The 23,115-nt window shown below is 52.4% G+C and overlaps 1 protein-coding gene across 5 annotated transcripts in view; it reads left to right on the top strand.

Annotated features, from left to right (window-relative positions):
* The window catches only part of SYNE3 (spectrin repeat containing nuclear envelope family member 3), a 100,134-nt gene extending 77,365 nt beyond the window's left edge, over window positions 1–22,769 (top strand). For 3 of the 5 annotated variants that reach the window (XM_070594169.1, XM_070594166.1, XM_070594167.1), the window contains exons 16-18: window positions 2,120–2,269; window positions 3,303–3,341; window positions 14,889–22,769. In XM_070594169.1, the coding sequence (XP_070450270.1) occupies window positions 2,120–2,269; window positions 3,303–3,341; window positions 14,889–15,089 (390 nt within the window). In that variant the 3' untranslated portion in view covers window positions 15,090–22,769. Of the gene's footprint in view, window positions 1–2,119; window positions 2,270–3,302; window positions 3,342–6,213; window positions 6,723–14,888 lie in introns of those variants that run through there. The other 2 variants (XM_070594170.1, XM_070594171.1) reach the window with 1 other exon arrangement.
* The last annotated feature ends 346 nt before the right edge of the window (window positions 22,770–23,115 follow it).

Here is a 23,115-nt window from a genome sequence, read left to right as displayed (position 1 = left end):
ACCACAAATCTTTCTCTTTTGCTCCCACATCTAATTAGTCACCAAGCCCTCTTGACTCCACCTCCTGGAAATTTTTTGTTTCTGTCCCCTCACTACCGCTATCTTAGTCTAGGCGCTTACCATTCTTGACCCTGGTTATGGCAAGCTGGCCTCCCTTCTTCCTCTTGGGCCCCCATCCAGGTCATGGCTCATTCTGCAGCTAGAGTAACCTTTCAAAATTGCAAGTCTGACCTTGTCCTTCCCCTAATGAAAAGCTTTCAGTCTCGCATTCGACCCCCCAAGTTTATCACACAAGGCCTGTCTCCACATGGCTCCAGCCTACCTCTCTTTTTCCTTATTTTTCTGCAGTTTCATTATGTTATGGTAGGGTTTGGATTTTTTTAAATTTTTCTTTCTTGGGATTCATCTGGATTCTTGAATCGGTGGTCCAGGGTCTTTCTGGAAAATTCTCCAACATTACCTCTCAAAATACCACCTTTGCCTTTTTCTCTTTCTCCTCGCCTTCTGTGATGTCATTTAAACGTATGTTATTCCCTCTCACTGTGTGCTTTATATCTCTTACTCTCTCGTGTGTATTTTTCATCCTTCTGTCTTTTCATATCCTTTTCCGGATAGTTTTTTCTAACCCATCTTCCACTTTACTAATTCTCTCTTTAGCTGTGCCCCACTTGTTGTTATCCATGTCTATTATCTTCTCAACTTCTTACATGGTACTTATCAGTTCTAGAATTTCTACCTGGTTCTTTAGAGATCTGTCGCTTTTCATAGCTTCGAGATCTGCACTGAAATTTTTAAGCTTATCTTTTAATTCTTCAAACACAGTAAATATAGCTGTTTTACAGAGTGTGTCTAGTGATTTCAATATCTCAAGCCGTTTCAGGAATGTTTCTGCACATTCTTGGTTTCTTATATGTGTGTGGCTGCTTTAATTATGTGCTGGACATTGTGTTTGACAAAATAGGTGTAAGAGTGATTTGAGATTTAGGATCATCTCTTCTCCGGAGAGGACTTTGTTTGTGACTGCCAGGCAGTGGGGGCTTTAACATTCTGAAAACACTGAATCCAAGGTCAAAGCTAGAGGCTCCCTGGGTCGCTGAGATGACGTAAGCTGGGCTGCAAATCCACACACTACCCGAGATTACTTCTGAATCACCGTTTGGAGTCTCAGCTCAATGGGGAGTGGTTTATCAGAGTCTGCACCTCTGCAGGGCTGAGGCTGACCTTTGCCTCCCTGGGCCTGTGAGGCTGCCGAGAGCATAGATCTGTCTCACAACTATTTCTTCCGGATTGGCAGATGTCCTACGGGCACAAGCAGCCCGAACACTGGGCTTGCTTCTCTGGATTCTCAGCCCCAATGTGCCTCTCTCTCTCGCTAACTCTGCATGCTGTCTAAATGTTTTAATATTTTGTTCTCCGTGAGAGGTTTCGTCCAAGGACCTCACTGACCGTGACCAGGAAGTCCTTCCTGCCCACCTCCTACCTCATATTCGGCCACTCCTCTCGTTTCCTGCCACCACCACCCAACTCCGGCCTTATTAGAGACAACTTGCAGGTCCCCAGGTTAAGCCTCAGTGCTCTTATAGAGCTCACATTCCAGGGGCTCTGAGAAGCTAAGCAGTGTGCCCCGTATCACACAGCTCGTAGGATGGGGCAGAGCCAGGATCCAAAGGCAGAATTTAAACCCAGGCTCTTGGATTTGGAGCCCTGTTCATGCCCCCACATCACACTAGCGCTCAGGAGTCCTGAGGATAAAGGTGCCATCCTGCGGCGACACAATACTATGTTTTGGTAGACAAATTGGCCCAATCTCGACATCAGTCTGCCCGGCTTCGACAGGCCGGCACAAAGACATGTTTAACAATGGCGGCTTCTATCGTGATGATAACTCTTGTGTCAAGCGCTCTGGGGTCTTAGCTCTAGGATGTCAGGTTGGAGTCCATTCTGTAACATTCCGGAGAGCAGGTGCCTGGCCTTGGCTGGAATTTGCACGGGTGGGATTCTCACTTCGTGTGTTCTGTCGGCCACCTCTCAAGTACAATTTGGTTGGCTCCTCCTCACTAGCCAGGTGGGGCCATCTGGGCCATTTGGAAGGTGTATATGACACTGCCTTTTCCCTCAGGAGCTGGAGGCTCGGGTACCAGAAGGTCAGCATCTCTTTGAGAACCTCCTTCGTCTCGGGCCAGCAAGGGAGACCTCGGAGGAGCTGGAGGACCTGCGCTACCGGTGGATGCTGTACAAGTCCAAACTCAAGGACTCCAGCCACCTGCTGGTAGGTGCTAGGGATGCGCAGGTCCCAGGCCCCGGGGAGACATAGATCGGCCCACATCCACTCAGCTCCAGGCCTCCATGGACCAGGCTGAAGTGACCACTCAGAGAGAGGAGAGAGAGACACACGGGTCCTAGGCACTTGGCTTGCAAGATGTCATTTGGCCATCCTGCCACCCGATGAGGCTGGAGCCCCGGTAATGACAGCTTTGCTACCTACGAAGCTGGGATCTTTATGTGCATTCTCCCACTCGGTCCTCCAGCAGCCATCTGCCAGAGTAATGGGGTCTCCAGTCTCAAGAGGGGCAGCAGAGACTCTGAGGAGTTAAAAGCTTGCCCAAGTTCACACAGCCAGTAAGAGGCAGAGCCAGCATTAAATGCCCCCTGGTGTTGGGTGCATGATAGAGGGAATGCTGGATTGGGGACCGGGAGCCCCAGCATCTTGTACCACTCCTCCACCAACCTGCTTTGTGACTTTGGACAAACACCTTCCCTCTTTAGGCCCCCATGTCTCCTCACACAAAACAATAATAATAGCTAAACTAATAATAATAGCCTTTGTGAAATGCTATGTCATCATAACAACCCCATAAAGGAGGAACTATTATTATTCCCTGAGAATTGATGAGGAAGCTGAGGCACAGAGGTTAGCCCAAGAAGAGGGGTGTTGAGGTGGCCTCGGAGGGCCCCTTCCGGCCCTCAGACCCCAGACGCCAAGCTTTGGCGCTCCAGCTTTGCTGGCCCCGAAACAGCCATATCGGCCACTAGGTGGCAGCCCCGCGCCAGCCAGGTGGCCGCACGCCCCGCCCGCCCGGGCCCAGGCCGGCCCAGACGGAATCCCACCTGGGCTGAAGTGTGTTAAAAAGCTCATTAAATCGAATCACCTGCTGGCTCAGCCTGTCCAGATGACCAGAAGTTTTAGAGAAACACTCCCCTGACAAAATGAATATTCCATTACAGGCCCTGTTGGGACTTCAGTTTCACTCACTTAACTTCTTTTTTTCCCCCCTTTTCCTCTCGTTCCCTAAAAATAACAGACACAGAGTTCTCCAGGGGAGACGACGGGATTCCAGAAGGTACTGTGTCTGCCATTTGCTCCACGCGGCCAGAGGGCCGGGCGTCTGGGGGGTGGCGGGCCTGTGTCGCTGGGGCCGGACGCCTGGGCTTTCTGGAAGCTTCCATGAGGTCTGAGGAACATTTATGGGGAATCAGCTCTGGGCTGTGCTGTGCTGGGCCCCCGGGTCCTCGCTCTCAGGAAGCCCAGGGCCATGCAGAGTGTACTCAGCTGCGAAAGGAGCTTGATCGAGGGGGGCCCTGGAATTTTTCATCCCAAACCAGGACACTATTAATAATGATGCTGTGACAACAGGTGTAAACCAGGCCTGTGCTAAGAAACCCGGACCGTTGCAGGCAAACGGGACCACGTGGCCACCCGAGTGGTAGATGGGCATATGGGGCTCAGTGGGGGACAAAAGAGAAAGGGATGGTTGTGCCTGCATGTTCTACCAGGCAGGTGTTTCTACTTAGGCCCACTAAGAAGTGCTTAGAGACACTTCCATGGTGTTTGCGGGCCAAAGCAATAACAATAACAGCAGTAATAGAAATAATAATAATAATGAGTAATAATTACTGTTCTTCTAGATGCTATTTATTGACTGTCCACTGTGTGCCAGGACCTGTGCCAAGTGGTGGTTAGGGCATTTCACTTAACCCGTCAATACTGGAGAGGCATTATTCCCTCCGTCTTAAACCTGGATAACTGAGAAATGGCAAGGTTGGGATGACTTGTTCGGCAAGGGCATCTGGCTCCTGAGTGGTCTCTGACTTCTCACTCCAAAGCTCGTATCTGAACCTTCCACGCTGTGCCCTGGAGGGAGCATCCCGGGGCCCTAGCAGGTCTGATCACTTCTGGAGAAGCCCAGTATAAATTGATGTCCTCAGTACCACCTTTCCGAGAGAACACACCTGTTTTCCTGCCAAACCTTGGCTCGTAATGACGTGAAGCTCCAGCGTGCTCTGCCCCAAAGAGCACAGGTTCCTGGAGATCTCTCAGGCCGTGGGGTCTGCATTTCTGGGTGCTTCGCACAGCAGGGTCTCTTCTTGGTCTCCAGCTGGCGTTCACAGCTCCCATCTGTGGGAGAGTGGGTGTCCCCGGGACAGGGCGGGGCAGTCACGAGGCCAACGCTGTGCTCTGGGCCCAACGTCAGCCAGCTCTGTGGCCTCGGGCAAGTTGCCATGCCTCTTGGGGGTTCCCTTCCGCGTCCGCAGAATGGAATATCAATGCCAACTTTATTGACTTCATGGACCAACCGTGAAGATCGTGTGATCTGTTGTTTGCAGTTCTGAGAGCCGACAGCGCTGGTTTCCCCCCAAATTTAGAATAACAGAGAGCCTCCCCGGGAAATGAGGAAGAGCATCCGGAAGGGCAGGGTGCCCACACAGTCCGGCCTGGTGGCTCATCATGGGATATGGGGGCTGAGCCGGGTGTCCAGGCTGCCTCTAGCTCCCGCACTTTAAGCCCCTCACTGGTTGGGAGCCCCCATCTCTGCAGCTGCCAGGCCGGAGTCCATGGCTGTCACTTCTGGGTCCCCTGGTACCCAGCACATTGTGAGCGCTCACTAAATGTTTTGAGTAGGGGACACTGGGCTGGCTGACCCCGGCCCTCCAGCGCAGGCTCAGGTTCCTGGCAGGCTGTAATCGGGTTAATGTGGATGTTCGTTACCTGTGTCTCTATGCGGTCTCTCCTCCATTTATTCATTTCACAAATGGTTACTGAGTGCTGACTCTGTGCCAAGCACCGTTTCAGGTCCGTGGAATACGTCAGTGAACACAAGAGCAAAGACCTTCCCCGGTAGACTGCGTCCTGGCTGGGTGGAGAGGGCCACGGGGGAGTCTAGCTCCTGCTGCTCAGTGACAGTGCTCAGTCTCTGGTCCGGGAGCTCCGAAGGACAGCGGCCCTAGGGGCCTTTACAGCTGCAGGGTTTGCCTAATCTCTGGCTGGCGGATGCTGGGCAGTTTCCTGGGGTATGCAAAGCAGGCAGGCTCTGAATGGCCGAAACGTCTGCTTCTTCTCGAGATGTTTAAAACAATGGGATGTGTGAAAGTTTGAGTTCGGTGCTGGCTGTCTTTTGAGCTAACGGGTCTCAGTCTCTTGTGAAGGAGGAGACAATATGTAGAGGCCGTCCCAGGCTCCTTTGTGGGACAGCTTGTTTAGGCACAGAGTTCTGGGTCCCACCCCCGGAGTTTCTGATTCCTTAGGTCTAAAATGGGGCCCAGGGTCTGCATTTCTGGCAAGTTCCCAGGTGATGCTGATACTGCTGGCCTGGGGACACACTTTGAGAACCACTGCTTTACACTCTGGGTTCGGATCCGGGCTCCCCCGTTAGCATGTGTGACCACTGGCGAGTCATTTAACCACAGTTTTCCAGTGAATAAAATGAGGGTCCCCAGAGCTAGTTGTAGGCAAAGTTGTCCTAACAACCAGCACATAGTAGATTCTTAATTGCCTTGTAAACCAGGACCCTGGAGACTTCTGCAGACACTGCCCCTGCTTCTCTTTATGAGAATAAAGGGAGCAGCAACGTTTCCAGGAGAGGAGTCCTCCCTCTGGTTTGCTTCTGGTGTTGTCTTGCTGGTTGGGGTGTGTGCGTGTGCGTGTAGGGCTATGCACACACGTGCACGTATGCACATACACATGCAGGCCTGACAGACAGAAAATAGGTGCTGTCCTCAGAGGTTTTAATCTTGCCAACTTAAAAACATTCCATATATTATTTTTAGTCAAGGGAAGGGAAAAAAACCTGCCCCAAAGCTAATTATTTATGAGCAGTTGGTTCTCCATGCTTTTTTTCTCTCCGTGCACCAAGTCATTGCAAGCCCCAACGACGTCAATGGCTTCAGCCTGCTTGTTTGTATAAACAGAATAATTAAGATTTATTAAATTTGCAGCTGCCTACACGCTTGCCAGCTCAGTGCCACCGGATCTGTTTGCCTGCACACCCAGACACGTGAAATGTAATTGCTTTTCAAGTTGCTTTGGGCCGTGAGTTGACTCCGTTCCTGTGTTGGCCCGGGAAAGAGATGCAGTCCCACCTGAGACCACCTTCGAGTTGGGGAAGAGATTTGCAAATGCTGCTGTTTGTCTGGGTAAATGAGGGCAGGGCCCAGGTGCCAATTTGCAGGAGAGTGGAGCAAATTCCACCCGTGCACTGCATGTTGTGGCCTCGGGGGTATCGATCCAGATGTTGAGCGACCCAGGAGTGGCATTTTATTTACTTGACCATATTTCATAGGTCATAGGTTTCAAGCCTCATAATTTTTCACACTTTCCCGTCTCTGGATTTGGGGTGTCTCATTGCAATCTAGTTCTTCCTGCAAGGATTTGGGTTGGCTTCCTTTCACAGCCCAGGACACTACCCACCTGAGATTTCTTTAAATTAACATGCTGTGCTTGCGGATTGCGTTTTGTTTTGTTTTCCTTCGGACCACACTGATTGTGTAAATTCAGGCGACCCACCTCCGGGATCTCCAGCCTGTGGTTCAGATCCTGCGGGAGAGTTTTCTTTCTCACCGCTCACCCCGTGCCAAGATAAGACCTTGAATTTCCTTGCTTCTCCTTTCTGGGAGGCGGGATTATTCCTCATCTCCACGGAAGGCGCAGCCCTGTGGCACCCCAGCTTTATGTGGGGTCTCCCCTCAGACCTCCATCTTGGTTGCTGGTTCTTTTCTTTCTCAGTGGTATATAAAATGATGGTGCCCCTACAGTCAGTGTCGTAGATCAGATGAAATATTGTAATACCAAATCGCAGAAAGCGTTCGTGAGTTTCCTCGTTAGATAACTTTTGCAATAACTATGATTTTTTTTTAAAAATTCCCTACTGTGTGTTGGGCACTGGGCTAGTTCCGCTGTGTGGAACACCGTGCTGGTCTCTGATGCTCACGACCACCTTCTCCTTTCTAGTGGGAGGAGAGTGACCTTTGGCCCCTCCTCCCTAAGTGGCAACAGGCCCCAGTAGGGTGGGGGCAGAGGGAACGTAGCTTAACTCTATCTTCCTGAGATTCACTGGGCAACTTCCAGGGAAAGTCAAATCCGGCTCTTCCTGGGCAAATCTGCCTTTGACCTGGGCTCTGCTGGGGCCATGCCGTCTCTGACCTTCAGAAGGAGAGAGCTGGGGACAGGCCTCAAACTGTGTGCTACGTCATCCCTGGGGTCCTGTCTGTCCATCCATCTTCTGAACCCAGACTGACTGGCGGTCGCAGATTTGTGACAGAGTCAGTGCTAACCTTGGGACATGAAGGTTTTGAAGCTTGTCTTTGCTGAAATCCCGAGAAGAGTTATCAACATTCGTTCTTTCTATTTCTTCCTCCTGCCGTTGTCAGCTCACCTGCCTTCCACCCCCCACTTTCTTTAACATCCCTCCCAAGGAGGTAACCAGCAGCTCCCTCTTCACAGCCCAGTAGACATGTTTCTGTCGTCTTGTGCTCGGGCTGTGGGCAGCCGTGGGGCTGATGACCGCGTTCTCCGCCCACAGTGGCTCTGCCGGCCCTTCTCAGCCTCTGTCGTCGGGGCCTCTCTCTGTTTTGTTTTCTCCAGTTATCAGAATCAGTGTGGGTAAAATTCACTGTTGATGAAATACTATTATTTAATCCATAGTCCATATTAAAAAATTTAAGGCTATCTCAATAGCCTTTAAAAAAATTAATAGACTTTATTTTTTTGGAACAGTTCTAGGTTTACAGAAAAATTCAGCAGAAGATACAGAGAGTTCATGCACCCCCTCGCCTCGCCCCACGCTGCCACTGTTTCCCCTATTGTTAACATCTCGCATTAGAATGAATGTTGGTTATAACTGACGAACCGATATTGATACACTGTTATTAACTGAAGTCCATAGTATACATTAGGCTTCACTCTTGGTGTTGTACCATCTATAGGTTTTGTTGAATGTATAATGACATTATCCACCATTACAGACTCACGCAGAACAGTTTCACTGCCCTGAAGATCCTCCGTGGTGCACCTGTTCATCCTCCCTAGACACCCCGGCAGCCATGATCCTCCTACTGTCTCTGTAGTGTCGCCTTTTCCAGAATGTCATATAGCTGGACTCCCACAGTCTGTAGCCTTCTCAGATTGACTTCCTTCACTTAACAGCATGCATTTCAGTTTCTTCCGTGTCTTTTGTGGCTTGATAGCTCATTTCTTCTTATCACAGGATACTACTCCATTGTATTAATGTGCCACTCACAGTCTTTTTTATAGTTTTTCCCTCAGTCCAGGATCCATTCCAGGATCACACATTGCATTCAGTTGTCACGTCTCTTTAGTTTCCTCTAAGCTGGAACTATTGCTCATTTCTTCTTGACCTCGACCTTCTTGAGTACAGGCCAGAGATTTGACGGGATGTCCCTCCAGGTGGGTTTCCCTAATGGTCCTCGTGGTTGGAACGGGGTTTTGCCTCTTCTGGCGGGAATGTCACAGCAGTGAGGCTGTGTTCTGAGTGCGTCTTACTGGGACACACAATGGCAGTATGCCCCCAACATTGGTGGTGCTAACTCTGACCGCGTGGTTAAGGTGGTGACTGCCGGATTTCCCTGCTGTAAAGCTGCTATCGTTTCTTTTGTAATTAGTAAGTAATCGGTGAGGCATTGCTTAGAGACCCTGGAAATACACTTCCTCTTTCTTCAATGCTTGTATCCTCAGGGTTCTCTGGGGCCTCTTTCCCTCTCATGACTTACTCTGTTCCTGGCATGTTTGTTCTCCTACTCTAGACCTCTTGCTGTCTCTGGTCCAGCTCCAGTCCGGGGCTCTCCTTCTAGCTTCAGTCCCAAAGGCCCAACCACCTGCTAGGTGTCGACTTGGGAGTCCCACAGACCCCTCAGACTCCGTGTATCTAAAGCTGAGCTCATTGCCTTTCCCGCGCCCAACCAGGCTCCAGTCTCCATCTCGGTGGACAGCATCATGACCACCCAGTTTCCCAAGCTGGATGCCTCCAGGTCATCCTGGACCCTCAGCCACCTCGGTTCTAGTCCTGGGCTTGGAAGAGCTGGGTCACGGATGGATCTCAGATGAGGAAAGCTGAGAGATGCAAGGGGTGGGGGAGCAACCTTATGCCCATACATGTGCTCCTGAATGAGGCTCCGTCCTTGCTGAGTAATGACAGTCACTGCTCTCTCTGATCGTTTCATCTGGAGGGATTCCCACCCATTGACTAAGCCACCTGCAAAAGGCCAGCTCAGATTGTCTTTCTCTGTCACCTCCAAAACCAACTCAGGGTTCCGGAAAAATAGAGTCCTGTGGCCTGGCCATTGTGCGCAGAGCCCCACAGTGAGGAGGTGACACGGACCCAGCCCCGCCCCAGCCACTGCCATCCTGTCCCTGGGAGGGACTCTCCGGAGCCTCTGAGCCCTCATGGGAAGTGGATCTTGGGCTGCAACTTGGTGCTTCAGCCCCGAGAACCAAGTGGGGAAGTTGTCCAAGGCATCGTGGGCAGGGCCCAGCCCGGGGACCAGGGATGCCCTAGGACTCCCGGGAGCTGTCTGGGAAGTGCGGCAGGCCCCAGACACAGCCCCCTTCTGGGGATTCCAGAGGAAGCCCAGGAGAGGAGGCCAGCCAGCACACGGCTTGACAGTCCAGACGGACATCCAGGGGCTGAACTAATTGCTAGGTGACAGTTTAGTGAGGGGCACGGGGGCTGGTCCGTCTTGAATTGCCGGAGAAAAGCCAGCCACTGTCCATCACTCTGAGCTCTCAGTGATGGCCTGGAAGCATCTCCTGGAGGAGAATGACGCCCAAAGAGCTCCCGGGAAAGCCCCCAAAAGCCCCACGGGTGATGGGGCGTGACTTCCACACATGGGGCCCCGGGTCAGCGTGGGACCATCTCCAACCGGTCTAGGCTGAGTGACAGCAGAGGCCCAGGGTGACTTTCGTGGTTGTTGCCGTTTAGCTGTTTCTTACGAGATGCGCTGTGTGGGATGGTGGACAGAGCCTGGGCTGTGGGGCAGTGCTGGCGATTTGAGTCTGTCTGTGTGACCTTGGGCTGGTCCCTTCCCCACAGGCTCAGTTTCTTCCTCTGTGAAATGGGCACAGGGCAGCCACCTCACGTTGCTGTGCTGGAGCTCCGGAAGCCATGAGTGAGGGAGGAGAGCCAGTGCACGGCTTGGGGGTGTTCTCCGTGTGTTCATTAACGAGTGGAGCCCAGATGTTCTGGGGGAACCAGCGGTCAGCGAGCGTCTGCGTGGTCACACCACGGGCACCGAGGGAGGAGCAGACAGCCAGGTGCAGAGGAGGGAAGGAGCCTTGTATTCAGTATTTCCATCGTTCAGCAAGTATTTATTGAGCACTGCTGGGGGTAGAGCAATGAACCAAACTAATGTGGATCCTGCCTCCTAGGAGTCAGCGGGAACGTGGACTTTAATCCGTAATCCAAAGGAAAGGTGCCTTGAGAGTGTGTAACGGGGGCTTTTTGGGTCCAGAGGCAGGGAAGCTCTCCCTGAGGAAGCGACTCACAGCTGAGATTAGAACAACCAGCAGGAGCTAACCAGGTGCATTGGAGAAACACAGGAAATGAGTATTCCAGGCAGAAGGGATAGCCTATGCAAAGGCACTGTGGCAGGAGGATGTGAGGGCCTTTAAGAGGCCAAGAGATGGCATTTGAGGAGGGCAGTGCTTTTCTCTCTGATGGGGCTGGAAAGGTTGATGGTGCCTGATCCCTGGCATCTGGGTGGAGGGGGAAGCTCGAGGGGCTAGTGGGAGCTGCCCATCCTCCCCAGTATCCATCAGTTAGAGGAGGAAGGGAATGAGCATGCATTGAGCCCCAACTATGCATGGTAAGCATACACTGCCTCATTCATCCTTATAACCTTAGTGGGTAGGTATTGTTCCCCCTTTTCCTCAACAGATGAAGGAAGTGAGGCTCAGAGAGGCTGAGCAATTTGTCCTAGGTCACACAGCTAGGAAGTGACAGAGCCAGGGTTAGAACCCAAACTCCGACCCTTTTCTTTTCCCTCCCATCCCCTTTCATCAGTGGCAGAAGATCAGGTCACTGGGATAAACTCATCTTGCCTGAACCCTCAAATCTCTAGGGTCTTGGGTTTGTGTGAGATCTCAAAGGCCTCTTGGTCAGAGCCTCTCCCAAGCTTTTAATGACCCTACACAACATCCCTGTTTCCTCCCCACGACCAGGAGCTGTGGTCCCTCTGCTTTCATACCCCACAGGACAGGGGGCCTCTCACTTCCCGAGGAAGCCTTTCTCTCTTTGGATAGCTCTAACTGGGTAGAACACAGGTAGTACTTTCTCTGGGGAAACTGAGGCACAGAGAAGCTGAGACTGTCAATTTCTTTGTTGTCTTCTTAGAACCTAGTTCATGCCATTTGTGTGTGTGTGTGGGGGGGGGTGTTTTCTAAGCATTTGAGAATTATATTAGAATGCGTCTTTTATTTGAGAGAGCATTCTAGAATTCAGGGCCCTCCAAGGGAAGGTGTGAGCTGTAAGGAAACATCTCCTGGGTAATCTCAGGAGCCCTTTGAACAGGACCACCCCTTGTCAACACAGGTAAATGCAAACACACTTTGGGCCCTGGGAAGATGTTTCCCCCTGAGGACCATGGCCAAAGCACCGCTCCTCACTTCAGCAAGCAAAGGGTAGCTCTGAGAACAGCGGAGCAAACGGAAACAGGACGCTGTCAACAGATTCTCCGACGGGAACCATTAATTGCAGGGTTTTAGTTGTGGTGGAAACCCAGGCTGGGCCTACAGCGTGTTGTCTCGCCCGCTCTCTCTCCTGGGTGGGCTGGAGGTTTGGAATCAGGCAAAGTCAGCATGAAATATCAACGAGTCTGGGGAGAGCCCCAGTGGATGGAGGCAGCCCCACGTGAGCCGGGCCGTGGGCAGGAGCACGCGCCAGCCCGTCTGACCCAGCCCAGGTCTGTGGGGGAGCCGGCTCCTCTGTAGACCTATGGGCATTTGGCTGCTTAGGTGATGTCACCCCCACGCCTGACGTCACTGCTGAAAGAAACGCAGCCAGCAGGCCTGCTCCGCTGTGCGGGTGATGGGAAATCTGTTTTTACAAAATCAGTGTCTAAGGACTTTGGTGATGAGGATGTTTGAGGCTGGAGGCATCGGGTCAAGTGTTATCAACATGGGGGAGATAGCTGGGGCAGGAGAGCGGCGGGATGACTCGGGAATGGGAGGCAGAGAGACAGAAGTGGGCTGCTTAGAACCTCCCAGGAACACCTGCATTTGGCAGTGCTTCCTGCTCGCCATCACCACCACCATCATCACCATCATCACCATCGTCATCATCGTCATCCCCATACCGTCATCGTCATCCCCATACCGTCATCGTCATCCCCATACCGTCATCGTCATTCCCACTACTGTCATCATCATCCCCACTACTGTCATCGTCATCCCCATACCGTCATCATCATCCCCATACTGTCATCATCATCCCCACTACTGTCATCGTCATCCCCATACCGTCATCATCATCCCCATACTGTCATCATCATCCCCACTACTGTCATCGTCATCCCCATACTGTCATCATCATCCCCATACCGTCATCATCATCCCCATACCGTCATCATCATCCCCACTACTGTCATCATCATCCCCATACCATCATCATCATCCCCATACTGTCATCATCATCCCCACTACTGTCATCGTCATCCCCATACCGTCATCATCATCCCCATACTGTCATCATCATCCCCACTACTGTCATCGTCATCCCCATACTGTCATCATCATCCCCATACCGTCATCATCATCCCCATACCGTCATCATCATCCCCACTACTGTCATCGTCATCCCCATACCGTCATCATCATCCCCATACTGTCATCATCATCCCCACTACTGTCATCGTCATCCCCATACCGTCATCATCATCCCCACTACTGTCATCATCATCCCCACTACTGTCATCGTCATCCCCATACCGTCATCGTCATCCCCATACCGTCATCGTCATCCCCACTACTGTCATCATCATCATCCTCACTACCATCATCATCATCATCCCCACTACCACCATCATCATCATCCTCACTACCATCATCATCATCATTATTATCCCTACTACTGTCATCATCATCCCTATACCGTCATCATCATCCCCATACCGTCATCATCATCCCCATACTGTCATCGTCATCCTCATACCATCATCATCATCCCCATACCGTCATCATCATCCCCATACTGTCATCATCATCATCCCCATACCGTCATCGTCATCCCCATACCGTCATCATCATCCCCATACCGTCATCGTCATCCCCACTACCATCATCATCATCATCATTATTATCCCTACTACTGTCATCATCATCCCTATACCATCATCATCATCCCCATACCGTCATCATCATCCCCATACTGTCATCATCATCATCCTCACTACCACCATCATCATCATCCTCACTACTGTCATCATCATCCCCATGCCATCGTCATAATCCACACTAACATTATCATCCTCACTACCATCATCCAGCACCATCATCATCAGCACCATCATCACTGCCACCACCATCCTCATCATCATTACATGATTGTAACTTTCTGGTGTCCTGGAGGGGAATCTTTGGCTCTTCAGGGAGCCAGCGGATGTATTTTACAGTAATAATACTACTAATAGGAGCTAATTCACTTTTTAATTGGTGTATAAATAAACTTTGCTTTGAGTCCTCACCACAACCCCGTAAATGGGGTAGGTGTTTTATTACCATTTTGCAGAGAAGGAAACAGGTGCTCAGAGAGGTTGTTGACTTGCCCAAGGTCACGTAGCTAGAGTGTGACAGATCTGCACTGGAACCTCGTCAGCCAGGTTCCTAAGAGCCGGGCCCCTGCCCTGCCCCATTCTGCATCTTGACCGCGGGCCCCCACTTCCTGAGTGGCCAGCCCTTGGCCCTGCACTCCCGTGAAGCCACAACCCAGCCGCTCCCTCCGGAATTTGGAAAAGGTCCTGTGGCCACTCTCGTGGAGATTGTAGCAGAGTCCCTTAGGCATTTGGACTTGTGAGGCTGACTTTCAGGTGAGATTGATGGTGTTGATGATGGAGGGGGAGGAGGAGGAGACAGTGATGATGGATGACGTGTTGAACTTGGTGGTGGTGGTGATGATGAAGATAATGGTGGTGGTGAGGACCGTGATTTAGATGGTGATGATATTAATGATGCACAATCATAACAGCAGCAGCCTTGAGTACCTACTATGTGCCGGGCTCTGTCTCACTTAACCCTCACCACAGTCTGTCAGGTAGGTACCATTTTACCCCTATTTACAGATGAGAGATTTGACGTTGAGAGAAGTTGAGTGGCCTTCTCGAGATTCACACCCGGGACTCTTACACGCCAGGCAAAGATGTCTGTCATCACTGGCAGAGCCTGTAACTTTGTTTTTTCTTCCTCTCATGCCTTGAGTGGTTGGAGGAAACTACAGAGATCTTTGTTTCTGGCAGAACTCACATCAGCCCCACTTCACAGATGGGAAAACTGAGACCCGTGCGGTCAGATAGTCAGCCCAGAGCTGCTGCTGTTTCTGGCGTCCTCCTTGCCCTCCCCGCCCTCTGGGACCCCGGAGCCGGCTCACCCTCCTGCTTTGGTTCTGCAGAGCCGGCGGTGGCGAGGACTCGGTGCCCTCTTCCGGAAGGTGTGCTGCGTGGCGCTCCCGCTGCAGCTGCTGCTGCTTCTCTTCCTGCTGCTGCTCTTCCTGCTCCCGGTCGGGGAAGAGGACCGCAGCTGCACCCTGGCCAACAACTTCGCCCGCTCCTTCATGCTCATGCTCCGCTACGACGGCCCCCCGCCCACCTAGCCCACTGCGGGCAGCCACGTGACTCTCTTCTCCAACCCTCCCTCAGCCCCAGGGCTCCTCCTGAGGGCCCGGGGGAAACTGGAAGCAGGGGCTGCCCAGAGACGTGAATGCTGCATCCAGTGAATACCGCATCTGTGTGAATACTGTATCAATGTTCCCAGAACACAACTACTTTTTATACAGTGTTGTCTTTGTCTATTTATACTAAACAGCTACTGTGTCTGACCCGGGAATCATGTATAGAACTTTTCTCTGCTCTGTATGGAAATGCTTAGGATCTATAGTTTCATATATGACCTCTGTTTGTAGTTGAGAAAATTCTAGCAGTTTGCTTGTCCGTTGGGATTTCGTGGCATTTTGGCCTTGGTCTGCTGTTAGCCCTGGAAAGCAGGAGTGATAACATGTCACTTTTATGGTAACCTCTTTTCCAGAAGCCAACCCCTAAACCCGGATGTTAGTGAAACGACCTCTGAGCTGTCAACAGAGACAGGAACGTGGGCCCTCGCTCAGAGCCCGATGACTCTTGCTTTGGGCACAATGAGAACACACATGCTTGTCTGGTTTTTGAAGCGACAGCAGATTAGCTGCTTGTGTTGGGAGCAGAAATGGTGATGATCAAAGGCAGGCCCTGTGACGGCAGGGAACAGGGACACTGACAGAGTGACGTCGAGGGAGGAAAAGAAAAACTAAGAAGAGCAGAGCCAGAAAGAACTAGAAAAGCACAGCAGAATGGGGGCATCGCCCGCAGGAGCCCCTGGTAGCGCAGCTCCGTGATGAATGTCTGCGGTCGCGCCACCGAGTCCTCAGGAAACGGGGAGACTGTGCTCTGAGTTCTGTCGGGGGCGGGGGGGGGGGGGTAGGCTTTACTGTGGAGATCTCCCTGCAGAACGGAGCGGCGCCCACACCTTGTGGCAGCGCTGCCCCGACCCTGTCCGGAGGGGTGGGACCTCGTCATCCTGGGCTGAGCTTTTCATTGTCTACAACTCCAGCTGAAGGGACAGCACGGAGCAGCTGCCACATCAGGGACCAGCAAGCGAGGGTCCAAGACAGAGATGAGCCATCAGCCTTGCAGCTCTGCCCGTCTGAGGGCTCTCCCTCCTCCTCCCAGAATGGACTTTGCAGAGAGGCGGGTCCTCTGGGCCAAGAACGTCCCACACGCGCCCCCACAAGGGAGCCAGGGTCCAGACACCTGTCAGGTGGGAGCTAGACACCTGGGCTCTGTGCACCACCTGGGAGGGGGCGGGGCTGACCCTCCCCAGGGAGTTCTGGAGGGGTTCCTAAGTGCTCTATAACTGGATCATGTCTGCCCTAAATCAACACTAAGCTTTCCTTTTTAAAAAAATGCTTAGAGGGGCCGGCCCGGTGGCACAGCAGTTAAGTTCACACGTTCCACTTCTCGGCGGCCCAGGGTTCACCCGTTGGGATCCCGGGTGTGGACATGGCACCACTTGGCAAAAGCCATGCTGTGGCAGGTGTCCCACATATAAAGTAGAGGAAGATGGGCATGGATGTTAGCTCAGGGCCAGTCTTCCTCAGCAAAAAGAGGAGGATTGGCAGTAGTTAGCTCAGGGCTAATTTTCCTCAAAAAAAAAAAGCTTAGAGCCCAGTCTTTACAAATCGATTTGTCTGTTCAGCTACAAATAGGAGACCAAGAGGGGATCCTTTTTAGAATCATAAAGTGTTACAGACCCAGAAAGGCCCTTTAAACGGAGGGGACACTGAGACCCAGGCGGTCCTGACCCCGGCCCCATGGGCTCCACCTCCCTCCCACACATGTGGACCCCTCCTTCCTGGCGTCAGGCCCAGCCTCGGTGCAGCTCTCCGGGGGCACCCAGGCCTCGCTGGAACTAGGAGGAGCTGGGCATTCGCTGGGCAGGAAAACAGTTGCCGAGAAATTTCTTGGCGCTGACTCAGAAAGCACACTTTTCTCCAGAGCCACAAGGCCCTTCTCCGCAGGTGACCACTTTCCTGGAAAATCAGGGGCTGCGTCAACCAAGACCTCAAGCCCAGGCAGCCAAGCGCAGACACTCACTGGGTTGTGTTGGTCCTGCCCTAGAAGGGTAGAGCTGTGATGGGGGCCTTCGAACATCTCCATTCCCGTCCTCCCACTTCACAGGCGAGAAGGCTGAGGCCCAGAGAGGGGAAGTAACTTACCTATGGCCACACAGCAAGAAGCAGCAAAACCAGAGCCGATCCTGGTCACCCGCTGCCCCTGCTCACTATAGCGCAATCCCCCCCATGTCGGAAACCTCAAATCAAAGAGGAGAAGCTGTTCAAGGTGAACGGCGTCGTGTCACACGTACTACACTGTGGGGAGGGAGAAACCGCGGTGTGTGGGCTGGCAAGTGGGAATGTTTGTCTCTATTTTCTAAACTTTGATAATGATGCCACAGACTCTGTTTGTTTGCATAACTGTTTTTTTTAAAAAACCGATATTTTCATTACTTTCGTATAAATACAGTTGTAATATGCTATAACAACCCATTTACTGGTGCTTTTCAAGTATAATCTCTTTTGCATAAAGTGAATGCGGACAGTTTTGATTTTTCTGACTTTGTAGCTTGCTGAGCACCAACCACGAAGAGCTGTAAGGTGCCGTTTGAGAAAGGTGTTGCGGTGGGACCTACGGGTGTTTGTTTTCCTCTGTCCCCAGAGTGGAGGGGTGGAAAGATCTGTGACTATGACTGCCCTGCCCAGCTGTGTGTGTGTGTGTGTGTGTGTGTGTGAGAGAGAGAGAGAGAGAGAGAGATGGGAGAGAGAGAGAGGGAGAGAAGGAGGAAGGGGAGGGGGGGAGGAGGAGAGAAGCACCAGTGAGCACGGTGAAGCTGCTTATTACCGTCCTCGGTGCCTCCCTCCCCTGTCCTTTCTTCTCAGTCTGATCTCTAAGTGCAGAAAGGAATGTGTGGGATCCGGAGGGTGTTTATAGCGGAAAGATGGCTGTGGTGAGGTGGGCGGGTGTGGACAGCAGACGAGGCCAGGACTCCGGGAGGTCCTCGGCAGCGAGGGCAGAGGGGTGAGGACTCCAGAAATGGAGTGCCTTCCTCTTGGTGCTGGCGGCGCCTGGCCCCTCGGGGGGTACTCTGCAAGCCATATTTTATTTAATTCCCGCGACAACTCTCAGGGTGTGGCATTAACTTTACCTCTGTTTTTGACATGAGAAAGCTGAGGCTTAAAAATAGAAAGACGCCTGCCCCTGCAGAAGTGGGATTTGAACCCAGGCTTGTCTGGCCCCAAGCCCTTGCTGGGAGGAGAGGGCTTCTGGCTGGTTCTCTAGGGTGCAGCCTCTGGAGCCTCTGGGATGGGTTTCAGGGAGCAAGGAGCTCTGCCCTTCTGCTCAGCGGGCTAGGGCTAGGGCTGAGGCTCCGGGAGAGTCAGCCCCAGGAGCTCCGTCACGAGGGCCATCTGTGGTCATCTTCACCCCAGTCACTTCACGTGTTCGGGGGAGCGGGACTTTCTGCCCACCTGGGCGTCGAGCACCTCTCTGTCCTCCTATGAGGTCCCGGGGCATGGCTGGTGTCGCTGGAACCCGCTGCCCGGCACACGGTAGGAAGTTCAGCTGTGGTTTGTGAATGGCATAGAAACCGCCAGAGGGGAGTGTGTTTGTGGGCACCCAGCTCCCCTCCTGGGTGCAGAGGAACCGTGTCCTGGCTGATGGGGGCCGCTCCCATCTCTCGCTGCCTCCAGCTGGGGCAGCTGGCTGGAGCTCCCAGCAGGGACCAGGGGGTCTAAGGACACTTGTCCCTGGGCAGCTTCAGGGGAAGGAAGCTGGGACACTTTGCAGCCCAGGGGCCAAGGAGAACGACAGGCAGAGAGCAGAAAAAGGCCCGAACGTGGGCAGTCCGTGCTGACCAACGGCCCCCTGCTACATTGCTGTTCACACATGGGTTGCCAGTGGCGCTGGCCCCCTGCCTTGCAGGAGGATGGCTCAGGCTGCCCGACCGGCAGATGGTTAGGAGGGGATCTGATCTCTGCCCATGAGACGGCAGCCAGGGCCTGCCAGCACTGGGAGATGGGCACTGGGAGCTGACATGGCTAGAGAGGGCCACAGAGAGCGGCCAGGGGAGGGGAAGCACAGGACGGATGCGCATCCAAGGCCAGAGATGATGGTGGATTTGATGCCACTGAACTGGGCACTTAAAAATGGTTAAGGTGGTAAGTTGTATGTTCTGTGTGTTTTACCACAATGAGAAAGAGAAAGAATAGCAGGCTGTACCTTCATAGTTCCCAACTTCCATCTGAGGACAAGAACCTGTGGCAAAGCTTTCACTGACAAAATGAAAAAAAAAAAAAAGGACAAATGCCTTGAGGTTTACTTTCCGCAGGATTTGCTTTCATCTAAGTGACAGCTCTTTATTCTGAGACTGTACCTTTCCTATTAATCGGGTGTTCAGTGGCCTTTATGACACGAGAGTGGGGAGGGGACAGTTGTGTCTTCCTTTGTGGCTTATCTTTTGTTTTCAGAGTCCTCGGTGGACAAAATTAAAAGCTACCAACTCTATGTCGGTTTTCCCCAAATGCGGCGTGCTTTCTGGAAGCAAGTGAAATCCCAGAGTTGGGATGCCCTGCTCGAGAAGGTCGGGAGAAGGGAGTGGCTGCAGCTCGGTGAATGCTTGTGCAGGACCCTCAGTGGGAGAGAGGGAAAGAGAAGTGCGAAGAGGGAGACTATGGGGGTGCAGTGTGTGGCAGCAGGGTGGGGGAGAGGCCCGGGTCCGGCCAGCTGGGCCTTTAAAGAAAGAAACAGACAACCCATTAGCTCGGCTTTCCCGTTGGCTGACTGTGCGCCCCCGTGTCTGTGGCCTTCTCTCCCTGGCAAGTGGGCAGAAGTGCCCTCTGCCTCTTGTCTTCTGGAGCCAATGCAACAAGCCTGTGCCAGGCTTTGTGCTGGAGGATGCGGGTGAATTAACTCCAGTCCCTGCCCTCGAGGAGCTCACAGACCAGGAGAAGGGTTTGTGGCATACAGGATGCTGAACCACATTGAGTCCTTGCCCTTGATCTTGCCCGTCTGCTCTCCCAGAGGCGGCAGATCCACCGTCACGGAGGCTGGAAGGGAGAGCAGCCCCTTCTGCTCTGTCCTGGCTGTTTCGGCCCAGGGCTCAGCTTTTTACCACCTCTTTTTGGATTCAGGCCAAGAAATTCATATTCGCTTTAATTTCTTCTGGGACACAAGTTACTCCTGGGTGCAAATCCTGGAAAGAGAGGCGCTCAGAGCTGTTCCAGACCGGCTCCTCAATTTCTAGCACACCACTGAGGCCTCAAAAGGGAAAGTGAGCGAGCACGTCCACGGGTGGCTCCCATCATCCGGTGGACAGAGCCCACGGGCGCCTCCAGCAGAGGGCCAGATTCCAAGGATATAAACCAACAATTGCTTCTCCCTTCATCTAGATTACAAAAGAAATGCCTTCTGTCTGTCAAAGCAAGAAGAATGGGGAACTGGTTTTTAAAAGGAAGTTAAAAAACAAAAGCTCATGGTCTAAAAACAGATCTTACAGCACAGCACCCAGAGCCTTAGAGAGCAGTCGGCCGACTCAGCATCCCCCAGCACCTGCCTTTTGGTTGTCATAGTAACGTTATAGCTGCTCACTGGTTGGTACCCAAACACCTTATCCAGACAGGGGACAGTAATCATACTGGGGACCTCGGTTTCCCTAAAAGTCGCGGGCCTCCTTTCAGGAATGCTTGCTTCTGAGCTCAGCAGCCAAGCCACAGGCTGTCGGCCCCTGTCTCTGTTCTGATGGAAAAGGGATGGAAGGAACATAAATCGAGGGCCTGCAAGATGGCCCTGACTCCTTCCAAAAGCCCGCAGTATGGAATCATGATCTTGTTTTTAGATGCTGAAACCAGAGCACAGAGAGGGTTAGCAGCCTGCCTAAAAGCAACCAGCCAGTTGGTGGGTGGGGAATTTGGGACTTGAACTCGGTTCCATGCCGCTCCTTAGAACTTGCCTTCAGCCTCAGCTGGTTTTCGTTCCTCTGTGGGCCACGGGCTGCTGCTACTTTGGCAGCCGGTTAGCTAGTTGAGGGATAGGTTCCATGGCAGGGGCTGTGGGCTTTTCCCCCATGCCCACTTCCGCCAGCGAGTTCTTCAGCTCCCACTGGCATCGGGAGCTGGCAATACCAGGACGAAGTGCCGGGGCTGGAGGTGGGTCCCCGCCTTCCCCTGCAGAAACAGAAACAGGCCACCTCTTGCAGGGCGGAGGGAGGACAGAGTCGGCTTTCTGACCTTGATCCTGTGCAGCAGCTCTGATTCCTCCCACTGGAGAATAAAAGAAGCATTTTCTCTCCAGAGGCAGTGGCCGTGCACAGTCTAGAAGTTTTATTGGTGAGGAAAAAGTGGACAGAGGAAAGTGTGTGTGTGTGTGTGTGTGTGTGTGTGTGTGAAGGTGGTGTGCGTGTGCACGTGCATGTATGTGTGTGTGCACTATGTGCAAATCTCCACTCAGAAGCGCAGCTGGGCAGCCTTTGTTTCCAACCCCGCGCTTCTAGACATCAGACGCCACCAGCCCGTGGTCTCTGAGAGCCCCAGATGACCATGCTGGACCCAGGACATTTCCCCTCATTCCACTGTTTTATGCCTCGTAGGGGAGCAGCTGGCTTTCCCCCTGCCATTTCTCCACACGAAGGGGAAGGTCATCTGACCCCTGAGATCTGTGCCTTCTGGAAACACCCCCAGGCTGGTTTGGAAGCGGTGCCCTCTCTTTCTCTCAGGATTGCGTATAACCTTTTTGTGAAAGAGGACCTAACTCGATGGGTCCTATATTTGCCCATGTCCCTCTTGCTCCGTGTGTCTGTCTGTGTGTCCTTGTGTTTTAGAACCTTGTGATGTTCGGAGCATTTGTTGAGCACCTAAGGAGCCAGAACCAGGAAAAATAGCAAGTTTCCAGTACCAGCTTGGGAGGAGTCAGTACTTTTCCCTCCATTTCAAGTCCCAAAGACCAGCCCTCTCACTCCAAAGACCGTGAGCCTGATGGATTTGTTAGTTTGTCTTGTCTCCCCTCCCAAGGGAGGGCCCCCACCCCCTCAGAGCCCCACCTGGAGGCATCAGCCGCATTCCTGCATCCTCTCCATCCTCAGCTAAGTCCACAGGCAAACTCGCCACAGCCTCTCTGGAAGACCTCCTAACACTAACCTGACACTGACCAGCTAGCTGTTCACGTGGCTGCGCTGGGCTGGTTAACCCAGGGTGAGCCAGGCTGTGTCGTGGTGGAGTGTGTGTGTGTGTTTGTGTGTAGATACTGCATGAGTGGTTTTTGGTGTCAAAAAGCAAACCAACTTCATTGTTTAAAACGTTCTATGATATAAACAGTATGCACAGGGACCATAACCACTCCCATCCTATTCTTGTGATTATAAAACACGCCTTTGTAATAAACTCAGCTTTCTGGGAAGACAATCCGTGTGGGAGCCAAATGACCGTCTTGGAACATGTGTGTGTTATCCCGGTTCACATCAAGTCCAAAAGCGGCCGAGGCCCTCCCTGCTTGGCTGCTCCGGAGGAGGGACCGCCAGCTCCTTCTCAGCGCCGTATCTCAGTCACACTGACGTTCTCAGCCCTTCCTCCTGTTCACGTTGGAAGCAGCCGTGTTCGCAAAGATGGCTTGACATTTTTATTGTTGCTTAATATTTTTAAAAATGTATGTGCTTTTATGTTTGGAAATAAAAATCTCTATTTTGGTCTATGAAACATTGTGTGGTTCGGAAATTCTTTTTCTGAAGTTAAGAAAGGAGTTTGTTCAAAGAGGTTCTGAGAAGAAAGGGGACGTGTGGCTAAGAACAAGTGATGTTTAAATTCTGACTTCTGGGCAGAGCTAGTTCCTGGTTCGTGGAGGGGTGGAACTCAAGGCAATAGTGCCTCTCTGTCCAAAGGGAACATGAGGATCGCCAGGCGAGCATCTTCAGAAACATTGCCAGCATCTCCCCATACATCCTGAGTCACATCTCAGGGCTGTGCAGGCTGAGCGGATTTTGATCCCAAAATGCACTCTGAGTAGAGAGGGCCCCAAACAGATCCAGGCACCAGGGGGTCACTT

Source organism: Equus przewalskii, chromosome 25, assembly GCF_037783145.1.
Source record: "Equus przewalskii isolate Varuska chromosome 25, EquPr2, whole genome shotgun sequence".
Taxonomy (NCBI): domain Eukaryota; kingdom Metazoa; phylum Chordata; class Mammalia; order Perissodactyla; family Equidae; genus Equus; species Equus przewalskii.
The sequence above is the reverse complement of the archived record's forward strand: the minus strand, read 5'-3'. Positions and strand labels throughout refer to the sequence as shown.